Source organism: Chrysemys picta, chromosome 8 (assembly GCF_011386835.1).
Source record: "Chrysemys picta bellii isolate R12L10 chromosome 8, ASM1138683v2, whole genome shotgun sequence".
Lineage (NCBI taxonomy): Eukaryota > Metazoa > Chordata > Testudines > Emydidae > Chrysemys > Chrysemys picta.
Genome location: NC_088798.1, coordinates 61,151,521 through 61,165,457, shown reverse-complemented (window position 1 = coordinate 61,165,457; position 13,937 = coordinate 61,151,521). Strand labels below are relative to the sequence as shown.

The 13,937-nt window shown below is 46.1% G+C and overlaps 1 protein-coding gene across 4 annotated transcripts in view; it reads left to right on the top strand.

Moving 5' to 3' along the window:
* DARS2 (aspartyl-tRNA synthetase 2, mitochondrial) overlaps positions 1–13,937 on the top strand; it is a 39,621-nt gene that overhangs the window by 191 nt on the left and 25,493 nt on the right. For 2 of the 4 annotated variants that reach the window (XM_008166546.4, XM_024103774.3), the window contains exons 2-5: positions 2,134–2,318; positions 4,130–4,229; positions 7,267–7,333; positions 13,095–13,196. In XM_008166546.4, coding sequence (XP_008164768.2) covers positions 2,192–2,318; positions 4,130–4,229; positions 7,267–7,333; positions 13,095–13,196 — 396 coding nt within the window. In that variant the 5' untranslated portion in view covers positions 2,134–2,191. Of the gene's footprint in view, positions 1–8; positions 114–2,133; positions 2,319–4,129; positions 4,230–7,266; positions 7,334–13,094; positions 13,197–13,937 lie in introns of those variants that run through there. The other 2 variants (XM_024103775.3, XM_065555685.1) reach the window with 2 other exon arrangements.

Genomic DNA, 13,937 nt, shown 5'->3' with positions numbered 1-13,937 from the left:
TATGGGGTGGGGACGCTAAGCCTAGCCCCTGCGAGGGGGGGCTGCCGCCAGCAGCAGGAAGAGGCTGGAGCTGAGGGCCGCCCGGGGGAGCGAACACTCCAGTGCGGGGCGGGGTCTGTGCTGGGCTCGGGAGCCCGGACGCCTGGGTTCTTTACAGACTGGCTACTCTCGGAAAGCCACTGATTCGCGGGCACCTTTCCTCCCCCGTAGCCGTTTACAAACAAAAGACGGCCGCCTGTCACCGTAAAACGGGAAATGGTCCCTACTGGGAGCGCGAGCAGCGGCCTGAGCGACCCCCGCCCCCCCAGCTTGGACCAGCGGGTGGACGGGCTGTGCTTAGGGGCCAAGTACTGCCCCCGCCCCGCCGCTTGCTGGCAATGGCTTGTCGGCCCTGCAGCCCGGCCGGTGCCTTCCACGGCCTCACAGGCCGGGCTGGAAACGGGGCGGTCCCTAGTGGGGCCCCGGGACACGCCTGGGGCTGAGCCGTGCCCTAGAGCTGCCCCAGCTGCGGGGGTTGTGGCATTACCGGGTGCGCAGATGGCACCGGACCTGCTGTGGTCTGGCCAACCGCACTATTTGTATCGCCTTAACGGCGGCCAGGGCTGCAGGCAGGCTGGAGCCACTTAACTTCTCTACCCTCCAAAGTTTTGCCACTATGATCGTTAAAGTCACCAACAGTCGTGGTGGAGTCTCCATTGCTGGCAATTTTTAAATCAAGACCGGATGTTTTGCTAAAAGATCTGCTCTAGTTATTATTTTGGGGATGTTCTCAGGCCTGTGTTATGCACAGACTACTTGATCACAATGGTGCCTTCTGGGCTTGAATCGAGGAAAAAAGTGGCAAGCCGCTTCCCTATCATAGATGCAGCTATATGAACTCTTTTATACGAGTATAGCTTTTTCCAGATCACCAAAGTGAAATATGCTATATAAGTATAAAGTGCCTTATACAAGTATAACTGCATCTACATTAGGGCTTTTATCAGCATAACTATATTGGTAAAAAATCACACCCATTACTGATATAGTTATGCTGGTAACATTATGTCAGTCTAAGTCTGTTTTAAATCTCACCTTGAATTATTTATTTACAAGTTTGTGGGTAGGTGCTCGTATTTCAGATTGGGTGTCCTATTTTGATATAATGTAAAAAAAAAAGTTATATAAAAATAATAGACCCTTTAACTGAAATAAGAGTGTCTGTAAGCAAACGTGCACTGGACTCAATAGGTTTACACACTCACCTTTATGTATGTAGGCAAGGGCTGACTCTTTGCCGCGAAGAGTCTGATCATCTCTAGGGCATGTCTAGAGTAAGACAGTTTTTGTACTTAATACTGATTGAATTACACTTCTACTCCGATATAACACTGTCCTCAGGAGCCAAAAAATCTTACTGCGTTATAGGTGAAACCGCGTTATATCAAACTTGTTTTGATCCGCCGAAGTGCGCAGCCCCCTTCCCCCTGGAGCGCTGCTTTACCGCGTTATATCCGAATTCCTGTTATATTGGGCCGCGTTATATTGGAGTAGAGGTGTATATGGAGTTGGAAGCAAGAAGGTGGAGCCACTGCCATGTGACCTGATCTGCCTTCTTTCCAGACATCACCAGCAAGTGGTTTATAGACCTCCATTTGAGATCCTCCTTGATGATGGAAGATGCTATACACATACAAAATATTAATATTATACAGGCCTGAGGGAGACAGGAACTAGTATGGATGACAGATGGGGAATAAAGGTGGAGTTTGTACATGTGATTATTATTTGCATTACAGTATTGATGCCCCGTTGTGCTAATCACTGTACAAGTAGATAGTGAGTTACGCTCCCTTTTCCGGAGATCTTACAGTCTAAATAGACAAGACAGAAAAAGGTTGGGAGAAGAAGCAGAGGTACAGAGAGGTGAATTTATTTGTCCAAGATCACACAGCTGATCACTGGCACAGCAGGGTCTCAGGTCTCCTAATTCTCAGGCCAGTGCCCTAGCCATTAGACCATGTAGACTCTTCCAGGTAATAAGGGCAGCTGGTCAGTCAAGGAGATTTGACACAAGTACTGATTGAAGAATAAAATCTGAGGATTGCAAAGTGAAATTACTTTCCATGTTTTTTTTTCCCTAAAATTGTCCAGAGTGTGAAAGATCCAGGACTGCCCTTCTGTTTCTCATCCAGCTGTTGTGGCCTGTAAGATGTCATTCCGCCATGGGCTGCGACTGCTGTACAGTCAGCTGTCTCTGTTCTCTAGAGAACTAAACAGACCTTGGTGCAGATGTGTTTCCAACAGTTTGGCACTTAGCTCAGAGAAAAGAGCATCAGGTGAGCAGGGGTGGGGAGAAGTCTCCTGAATACAATATTTTATATTCACATACTGAATTTACAAAAATAGGTTTTGTATCTTATTTATCTTTTCTTCAACTTTGCTCTTATTTTGGGTGACAGAGCCTCATATGATAATCCAGACAGAAAATTAAACAATCACTAAAATGAGACCTATATTAGCACTTCCCTCTAGATATTTTTAAAATGTATATTTTAAAAAAGACCTTAACTCATTTACACTCTTTACTTTTTACACATTACTCCCACATGGGGCATGAGCCAAAGCCAATTTTTTTGGCTTTCAAATCACATTTTCCTGTCTGAAAACCGGTTTTTCCCTTTCTCCTACTGTAGTGTGAAGGACATGGACAAACAGATAAAAATTGACTGTGCCTGACATAAAAGTGAGGGAATTTTTTTCCCCCTCTAGGAATTTTAAGGGTCTGTAACAATAGTAGGTGAAATGTTTTCAGGTAGGAATGTGCCTAAGTTGACAGTCTCCCTTTAACCTTCTAAAATACTATAAACTTTAAAACCCAAGAGCACCCTCTGAATGTTTAACAACTAGAGTGTGAAACTGACCAGTCTGGTTTTATTATCTAAGGACCTGATGCAAAGCCCATTGAAATCAATAGGAAGACTCCCATTAACTTCAGTGGGCTTTGGATCAGGCCTTTGCTAGCCTTGTCTAAAGCAGGCAGAGACTTTCAATTTTCCCTTATGTGGTTTTGTCAATACATTTAGACCTTGATCTAGTGCTACTCTGTTCCTCAACCCCCAACACAGCTCTGCTAACATGACTCAATCCATACCTGGAGCATCCTCTGCTATTTTTGTCCTGGGTCTTTTTTGAGAAGAAATTGGCAAATGTGGTGGATTATGCTTAAATGTTGTATTAACCTCAAAAAGCACCATGCTGGAATAGGATGAGAAATCAGCAAACCCGTTGTTATTTGTAGCATAAGCAGATCATCAACCCAAGCTGCCAGAATTGGTACATACAGGTTGTTTGACACAAGGTATGGCAAACATCACTATTCTGATTCTTAGAAAGCTGATGATATTCACGTTTCAATTGTGCCTCCCTTTAGTTGTCCCTGTTGTTTTCTTTGGATATACAGTATTCTTTACAAACCATTTTAGGCAAGGAAGTAGTGTTTCTATGCCATCCTTAAAGGCTGCTGGTTTCCACCCAAGAAGCAGGGCCACCCGGGGGGGGGGGGGGGGGGGGCAAGTGGGGCAATTTGTCCCGGGCCCCACAGGGCCCCCGCGAGCCCTGGCCGAGAATCCCTTCCCTGGCTACTCACCCGGCGGCGGTCCGGGTCTTTGGCGGCACTTCAGCGGCGGGCCCTTCAGTCGCTCCGGGTCTTCGGCGGCAGGTCCTTCAGTGCTGCCAAAGACGCGGAGCGAGTGAAGGACCCACCACAGACTCAGAGCACCGCAGCGGGCGGCGCCTTTTTTATGTCCGCTCCCACACTTTGCCCCAGCCCCCCTGAATCCTCTGGGCGGCTCTGCCAAGAAGTCACTTTAGTGGTGGGAGAAATGATCTGTTTATATATAGGCCATAAAACAGATTCGGATTATTATTTTTATTTATTTGTATCACCATAATGCCTAGGAGCCCTAATCCTGGACCAGTACTCCATTGTCCTAAGCATTGTACAAACAAAAATCTGTGGGGCAGGGACTGTCCTTTTTGTTCTGTGTTTGTACTTTGAATAACAGGACCTATATTGCTCTCATTGTTGTATAGCTACATTAGCATTCATGCTCCCATTGAAACTGTTTTTCTCTGGCTTTGTCTCAAGATTTCAATAGCTTTGTGGCTCGGACCAACACTTGCGGAGAGTTGCGTTCTGCTCATGTGGGCCAAGAGGTCACCTTGTGTGGATGGATTCAGTACCAAAGGTAAACACAACCCACATGGACGGAGGAGAGGTTACATTGCTGGAGCCGAGGCAGCTCCTAGGGCCTGATTCTTGGTTATGTTAACGGCCCTTTACACCACCCTGGCAGCATAAAGGGGCTTAAAAATGTGAGGAAACACCTTCCTGAGAATATCCTCTGTGCAGGGTGGCTGCCTGGCCAATAAAGAGCACCAGCTCTAAGTGCCCTGTGCCCGGACGTGGGTGTAGAGACAGGTCAGGATCTGGCCCAAGTGCATGCAGTATGGCTGTTCTCGGTTTCCCGGGCCTACTGGGGAGCTGCAGAAAGCACAGTGTAAATTAGAAAAACAACAAGGAGTCCGGTGGCACCTTAAAGACAAACAGATTTATTTGGGCATAAGCTTTCGTGGGTAAAAAACCCACTTCTTCAGATGCAACAAGTGGAAATTAGAGTAGCTCTAAGGCTGCTTTAACTTATGCAGTGGTCAGGCAGGCCCCCTCACGGTCCCAGAAGAGGGGCTTAAAGTCACCTTCCTCCCAGCTCTGCCCCATCTGAAGTGTTGGTATTGAACAATGACATTCATGTCAGATTAGTATTTAAAACTTGCAAAGACCCAGGAAGGAAGTGGGACTGGAAGCTATGGACAGGCTTCCTTATGTCCATTGGCTTTCATTGTATCCACTGAAGTTCTCTGTGGGGGAGGCTGAGGAGCTTCAGTTGTTTTTCCTACCGTATTGAGGGCAGCATCCTGTTTAATCAGTCAGAGGGGATTCCCTCCTACTAGCTCCCTCTTTTGTAAAGTGAGGAGAATGATACTTATCTCCTTTGTAAAGTTCTCTGAGATCTGCAGGTGAAAAGTGCTATAGGAGATCTTGCTAGTAGTAGTTTAACAACCGTCTGGAAGTGCACTGTGTTTTATCCTAGGTTTCATCTGATCTGGGATTATGCAGCACTCACAGAAATATCAAGGTGATGGCTGCCTTACAAATATCTAAGATAGATAGAAATACTTGTAATAATTTTAAGCACAATAGATACCACTTTGTGCTGTGATTCTCTCAAATGTCCCAAAAAAGCTCAGATCAGTACATGGATGGGAACCTACAAGGATAATCTAGTAGTTGAATCAATAGCTAGTACTTTTTTTTTAGCATCTGTCTGAAATTTTTTCCTCACACACTGTTACTCTGTGCTTTAGAACATGTGCAGCCATGTCACTGAGTGCTGGGATCGTCTTGCTTTTCACAAGATAAGCAGGGCTGGTTTGGGTCACTATTGATTGGGATGGAAGACCTTCAAAGAAAATTCCGGTACTGCAGGAAGTGGCACTGATGATTCATTACAGTAGCCAGCCATGTTCCCACCAAGTCCTCTGCACCAAGGTCCTGACCATTTACCTGTATGAAATATCCCCTGGGACCTTCCCCCAAGAATTGAGTGTTAACCCTGGGGTCCTGACCAAGTTTGTATTTGGCTAACTACATTCTGTCAATTTAAACATCCACTGCTGTTTCAGTTGAAAACTGTGTTCTTTTTCACTTCCTGCCCTACACCTTTGATTAATATTGCTATATGCTGTTATGCATTGACCTAGAGGTTGCTGCATTACAATGGGGATGTGATAAAGGCACTTTTGGAGTCATTTTCCCCAACACTAAATACAGTACTAGTGATTAGTCTTATTTGACTACTGAATACAAATCCATCTCTGTTAGGATTTTCTATAGTGACCATCACATGAGTATCTAAGTTTTGAATAATCAGAAATGACTACAGTAGTGTGTGAACATTATAAAACTTATTGTAGCATTGTTGATAAACTAGTTTTGATTAAAATGTTTTGCACTGAGTGCTTTATATTTCTTCAAAGTTCTGCTCAAATATTAACTAATCCTTGCAACAACTGTGGAAAGTAGGTAAATACTATGATCTCCAGCTTACAGAGGCCACATGAGGTTTGAGTGTGCTTTTTTGACAACAGGACTTAATTATGTACATTGAGAATACATATGGATTATTCATAAAATATAAATAAGAAAAATAAGTTAGCTAACTAGTTGCAGTGCTAATTCAAAGTGTTGAATATACACAATAATACATGCTTCAATGTACTAACTATGTTAGCTTAGCTACAGTGATTACATTTTTGGCAAATATTTAGTAAAGCATTAAATATTCATGTGTAACAGACACAATATTCTTAGTGCTCTGACTTAATTATGGACACATTGGGCCACATTCTGGTTCTAGCATGGGTACAGCGCATATAAATTGGGACTAATTCCGATGAGTTTAGTGGTGAGTGTAACCAAGATCAGAGCCTGGTCCTTTGCATTTTATAATGTAAAGATGTTGTTCTTTATCTGTTAGAATTCTACAGTAATGGTCTATATAGATTTTTATCAACAGCACTAAACATGTCATGGAACAGTTCTGGATGGAGCTCCAAGAAAAGGCTTTATAATTACTACAAGAGTATGTTGTGCTCTCACCTTTCTACAGGCTCAGTAATGCATCCCATTTGTCAGTGCATGGCTCTGTTACTTATGACAGGTATATTTACCGTATCTGAGGAAATAGGTCCTGTCACAACAACTCTAGAGACTTGGATTATCCACATGAAGTTTCTTGATAGGAAGTTGAATATCATTTCCTTTGTTTTCATTTTTTCTCATCTCTCCCTGAACTTTAGTTTGATTACTTAGCTAGATTTGTTCAGATAGACTATGATGTTCAGTATCAAGGGGCTGTAAATGTTACGTTGTGTATTCAAAACTCTTATTCTTCATGGATGTGTTCAAATTCAAGTGCTGCTGTTATGGTTTTTTATAGTCTGGTGTAGTACCTGAATCTAATCCAAATTAAAGATTTGTTTTATCCCTGATTTCCAAAGTGAGTAAACTGATTCCTATATTCATGTCGTTTCTAAACTGCTTTGAGATGAAACTCATAATGTCCCCAAAAATACAAGATATTAACATAAGCTTTGGCTTAGAAAGCAAAAAAGATTGAACCCTGGGAGAAACAACTCTTTCCATTTTGTTTTCATCATGTTCAGACAGGGCCTGTTCCTGGTTCTGAGGGACTTCGAGGGTCTGACACAAATCATCATTCCACAGGATGAGGTAAGGGCTGCCAAGGGATGAGTCTCTAGATTTTTTGCTTTAAAGGCTTGTTGTCCCCCATGGTGTCCAGGGCAGAATGAGCTGCCCTGCATCAGAAGACTGAATTTATATTACATATTGCAGTCTGCTCTGATTTATGTACATCATCTGTGGCCCTCTGTCTCCTGACAGATTGCTAGCGCAGCCCCGAGTTGAGCAAAATTTGAGCACTCCTGAAGTAAAGCAAAAGGACTGTGATTACTAAAGCTAAGCTAGAGACCTAACTTGGAGTGAGTTGTGCTCAGAATGTAAGATTTCTTAGATTGTAAGATCTTTGAGAAAGGGGCCTGTGACAGGTTGGATCACAGAAACCCCCTTGGGAGCTGCCAACTGATGTGCCAAGGCTACCTCTGCTCCTGTTTTTCCTACCAGCTCAGGACTCCAAGACCCTGTCTTGCTGAGCCAGACACTCCCGTCTGCTCCAACACAGACCCAAGGTCTGAATTACTTGCCCCAAAGCTGCAGGTTTACCTGAAAACCGCTCACAGAAGTGTGCTTGTCTTTAGCACTCAGATGCCCAACTCCCAATGGGGTCTAAACCCAAATAAATCCGTTTTAACCTGTATAAAGCTTATACAGGGTAAACTCATAAATTGTTCGCCCTCTATAACACTGATAGAGAGATATGCACAGTTGTTTGCTCCCCCAGGTATTAATACATACTCTGAGTTAATACGTAAAAAGTGATTTTATTAAATCAGAAAGTAGGATTTAAGTGGTTTAAGTAATAACAGACAGAACAAAGTAAGTCACCAAGCAATATAAAATAAAATGTGCAAATCTATGTCTAATCAAACTAAATACAGATAAGATCCTCACCAGTTCCAGAATGCTCCCCTTTACAGACTAATCTCCTTTTAGCCTGGGTCCAACAATTACTTATACCCCTTTGTTCCAGTTTCTTCCAAGTATCCTGGAGGGGGTGGGGGTGGAGAGGCTCCTCTTTTTAGCCAGCTGAAGACAAAATGGAGAGGTCTCCCACAGGTTTAAATAGACTTTCTCTTGTGGGTGGAGACCCCCTCCTCACCCTGTGTATAATCCAGTCACAAAATGGAGATTCGGAATCACATGGGCAAGTCACATGCCCATGCATGACTCTGGACTTGCAGGTAGTAGCCATTACCCACATGCTACCTTGGACATCCTCAGGTAGACTTCTTATGTGGATTGGAGTCTTCCAAACTCTTTTGTCTGTTAAGTGCTTCCTGATTGAGCACCTAATTTACACATTCCTTTCCCAAGAAGTGACCAAATGTTCTAACTAAGGCCTTGGCTACACTTGCAGATGTACAGCGCTGTGAGTTAAACTCGACTTCGTGCAGCTGAGTAGGGAAAGCGCTGCAGTCTGTCCACACTGACAGCTGCCCAGCGCACTGTTGTGGCCACATTTGCGGCAATTGCAGAGCTATTGGGAGTGGTGCATTATGGGCAGCTATCCCACAGAGCACCTTTTCCCATTCTGGCGCTGTGGGTTGTGGGAAGGGGGTGTGGGTGCGGGGATTCTGGGTCCTGTCCCAATGCCCCATGATGCATCGCTTTACATCCCAGAAATCCCTTTGTTTCCATCCACCTTTGGTGCCATCTTTCAACGGTTTCTGTGCAGCACGATCTGTCTGCGGGAAATGGAGTCTGAACTGCTGAGGCGTATGCTGACGAGTCTCGCCAGCACGTCACGTTTGGCTGTCGAACTATTCCTTAAGATCCAAAGTGACAGTGAGAGTGAGGGTGAGGAGTCCGACGATGCTATCGAGCCGCATAACGTGTATGACATGAAATTGCTTGTGACATTCACGGACATGCTCAGCACCGTGGAATGCTGCTTTTGGGCTCGGGAAACAAGCACCGAGTGGTGGGATCACATAATCATGGAAGTCTGGGATGACGAGCAGTGGCTGCAGAACTTTCGGATGAAAAAAGCCACTTTCATGGGACTGTGTGAGGAGCTCGCCCCCACCCTGCGGCGCAAGGTCACGAGATTGAGAGCTGCCCTGCCAGTGGAGAAGTGGGTGGCTATTGCAATCTGGAAGCTGGCAACTCCAGACAGCTACCGGTCGGTCGCAAACCAGTTTTGAATGGGAAAGTTGACTGTTGGAATCATGTTGATGCAAGTTTGCAAGGCCATTAATCGCATCCTACTCAGAAGAACCGTGACTCTGGGTAACGTGCAGGAAATAGTGGATGGCTTTGCACAAATGGGGTTCCCTAACTGTGGAGGGGCGATAGATGAGACGCACATTCCTATTCTGGCACCACCCCACCTAGGATCCGAGTATGTTAATCGGAAGGGGTATTTCTTTGTGGTTCTCCAGGCGCTTGTGGATCACCATGGGCGTTTCATTGACATTAACACAGGCTGGCCCGGAAAGGTACATGACGCATGCAGGGGACTAGACTCGATGACCTCTCGAGGTCCCTTCCAGTCCTAGAATCTATGAATCTTTTGGAACACTTGGCTGTTCAGGAAGCTGCAGGCCAGGACTTTTTTCCCCAGAGCGGAAGATCACAGTAGGGGAAGTTGAAATGCCCATTGTGATCCTTGGAGATCCCGCTTACCCGTTAATGCTGTGGCTCATGAAACCCTACACAGGGAGCCTTGACAGCAGCAAGGAACGGTTCAACTACCGGCTGAGCCGGTGCCGAATGACTGTGGAGTGTGCCTTTGGCATTTAAAGGGCCGCTGACGATCTCTATATGGGAAGCTGGACTTGGCCGAAAACAGCATCCCCGCGGTTATATCCGCGTTCTGTGCCCTCCATAATATTTGTGAAGGGAAGGGTGAAAGCTTCACTCAGGCATGGACCTCCGAGGTTCAACACCTGGAGGCTGAATTTGCACAGCCAGAGAGCAGGGCTATTACAGGGGCCCAGCGTGGGGCTGCAAGGATTAGGGATGCCTTGAGGGAGCAATTTGAGGCTGAAAACTAGCAGTGATATCTGGTGCCCTGCACGGGAGTGAAGTTCAGTAGTTCCAGTCTTTAGGAATCAGTGTTTGCTAAGCAGACTTGCAGTGCCTGTTTATTTCCTGGGCTAAGGAGTCTTTTACTTTATGCAATAATAAAGAATGTTTTCAAAGCCAAAGAATCCATTTATTGAAAAGAAACAAGGGGGTGGAGTGGGGAACAGTACAATCACAGGTTCGTGTATGTCCTGTCTGGTGTGCTGTGCAGTGAGTGCTGCACTTCAGGTCAGCTATACTGCATGGTGATGGGGGTTGAGTGCAGAGGGTAAGGGTCATGGTTTTCAGGGCTGGGTGGTGAAGATACTGGTGTTGGAGTCAGCGGGTGGCGTGAAGAACACGGAAGTTGGGGAAAGTGGGTTGGAGGTGATAGTGGGGCACAACGGAAAGAGTTTGGGGACAAGGGCTGTGGGGGGGGAAGGGGGGGGGGCGTTTCCAGTACTGCTCTTCTTTCTGCATGGCTACTAGCTCCTGGATAGCATCTGCTTAGTGCTCCAGGATGCTTATGAGCCTATCTGTGCTTTGCTGCTGGTGCTCCATGCTTTGCCACCGGTGCGCTGCGTTTTCCTGGCGGATCCTGCTTTCTCTCTCCCTCCAGTTCTGTGCTTTCTCATTTTCTTTAATAGATTGCTGCATCACTTCTTGCAGCATGTCTTCTTTGCTTTTTCGCGGTCTCTTCCTGAGTCTTTGCAGTCTCTGAGCAGGCGATAAGAGGGACGGCTGAGGTCTCAAGGTTGATGCAGCTGTATAGGCAAAATGTAACATTTAACGGAGGCAGCATTGTTTATACCAGACAGAGTAATGATTCCCCCTGCACTTAAGGAGTAGAAAACACACAGGGTCTACACAATAGCATAATTTTCCTGTCTGAAACAGAGCACACACATCCCACGGGAGCCTCAAAATGGTGAGTAAGGGGTGCACTGTTTCAGGGCTGCACTGTCCTCTGGGTTTCCGTGCCTTGGGGAGAGCCAACAGCTTCAGGGAGCACCTACACTGAACACTGTCCCAACATTTTCCACAGGAGTTCGTCCTGGACGATATCTCGCTGCTGAGGGTGACCTGGGAAGCAAGGGAGGGTCTTCTACTGCAATGCGGCTTCCGCCCTGGCCCATATGCAGCTTGCCTGTGTGCAGCAATGGTCCCCCTGCCCCTTGCGGCACAGTGGCGCGGACACATTAGCCTGGCTGGGACAAAGACCACGGTGGTTCTCACAATAAACCTGCGCAAGCGCATTGCACATGTTCTGGATGAGACATTCGAGGAGATTACCGAGGCCAATTACCGCGATGTGATAAACCACATCAATGCGCTATTCCGCATCTAGGCATGCATGCCTAACCCTCCTCTCCCAAAGAGCCCGCACTGAAAAAATTCCTTCCCGAATAAAAAAAACCCTTACCGGGAACCTGCTCTTCTGTTTGTCCTCCACCAAGTACCAGCCGCTGCAACTGGCTACATTCCTCCTGGCTCGAGAAGAGCTCCTGCCTGCATGGCTCCAGGGATTCCAGGGTGTCTCCATCCAGCCCACCACCATCGCTCCCGTTCTCCTCCTCCTCCTCCTCTTCCTCCCCCCTGTCCCTCCACCGGCTCTGAAGTGTCCATGGTGGTGCTCGGAGTGGAGGTGGGGTTAACCCCAAGTATCGCATCCAGCTTTTTGTAGAATCGGCAGGTCGCGGGGGGAGCACCCAAGCGGCCATTTGCGTCGCGGGCTTTGCCGTAGGCACTCCGCAGCTCCTTCACTTTAATCCTGCACTGCAGGGCATCCCAGTCATGGCCCCTTTCCATCATGTCCTTTGATACCTTCCCAAAGGTATCGTAATTCCTACGGCTGGAGCGCAGCTGGGACTGTACAACTTCCTCCCCCCAAACACTGATGAGATCCAGCAACTCGCCATTGCTCCATGCTGGGGCTCGCTTGGCATGTGGAGGCATGGTCACCTGGAAAGATTCGCTGATAGCACTCCATGCCACGCCGGGCTGAACAAACAGGAAGGGGATTTTTAAAATTCCTGGGGAATGTAAAGGGTCAGTCACATGGTTGGTTACCTGAGGCCAGGGCAGTAGAGTTTGAACTGATGACCAGAGTGGCTAGAACAGGCATTGTGGGATACTGCTGAATAATTCTGGAGGCCATTCACAGCGCATTGGGCGGCCACACTGGCGCCGCAGCGCTGCCCTTGCTATTCCTCTTGGAGAGGTGGAGTACATGCAGCGCTGCAACCATGGAGATACAGCGCTGCAAATGCCTTGCCAGTGTGGACGGGGAGTGAGTTACAGCGCTGGGGGCGGCTTTACAGCGCTGCAACTCGCAAGTGTAGCCAATGCCTAAGGCTACTTAGAAATCAAGCAATTATACAGCCAACGTTCATAACTTTGAACACACAAATGGTGCCTGCATACAACTAGGATGAACATAACCAGTAGATCATCACCTTTTACATAGATATGTTACATGGCATATGTAGCAAAACCCTCTTCCAGTTATATCATACATACTTTAGCCTTATGGGGTACGCTGTCACAGGGCCATCTTTTTGTTCTGTCTTTGTACAGCATCTAGCATAGTGAGGTTCTGGTCCATAACTGGAGTTCCTAGATGCTACTGCAATACGAGTAGTAATAATGTCATACAACTGGTTTATAAAGAATGATCTTTAAATTTAGTCTAGAAGGGGTCATAAAGAAAACAGAAAAGCATCCAGGCATGGCACAGTCTACAATGTGACTTCAGTTTCCATGACATCTCAGTATTTTCTTCCTGCAGGCACATTCCCATGTTAAGAAGGCCTTATATGATGCCCCTGTGGAATCTGTTGTGAGGGTAACTGGGACAGTCACCTCTCGGCCCCCAGGGCAGAAGAACCCGGTTAGTGCTTTGAAATCTTCCTGGGATTTTCTAGAGTTTTGCATGCTGGTAAAGTGCACTGAATTTAGCACAGAGATTTGGTAGGTGGATTCACGCTGCACACGTTGTGTCATTGCTTTGCCATTGGCAAGCTTGTTTTCTCCAAGGTATGATAATCCATCTTGGAGTGATGTGAAAGAATTGTGAATATAATTAAATAGAAATAACTGCTATGGCATGCACCTTCCAGGAACTTCAAAGCACTTCACAAACACTAATGAATTAAGTCCCACAATACCTCTTTGACAGGCACTCGTCACCATTAAAAAAGGCCAGACTTTACCATCCATGTTTTTGGTTTTCTAATCTAAATATAAGAAATGCCATAGTACTTCTGCAGTAATTGTTGACCATTTTTACTCATGCCTGCTGTAGGTAAGTTTGATTAGCTCCATTTTATAGCTAGAGAAGTTGAAGTATGGAGGTTAACGGCCTGATTGTTCAGAGGTGTTCCATACCCACAGCTCTCATTGTCAGCAGCTTTAAGTGACTCTTCCAAGACTATACACCACCAGTCATTGGAAGGGCCGAGTACAGAACCCAGGAGTTCTAATGCCCAATCCACTTCTCTAGCCACTAGATGCTATCACAAAGTATGCCAGCTCTGGACTCCACAGTTATCTTTTTTTTTTTTTTTTTTTTAAGACACGTATTGGAAACGTTAATGTGGTCTTCTCTGGTTAGTAGAAGGTGTTCCACTCT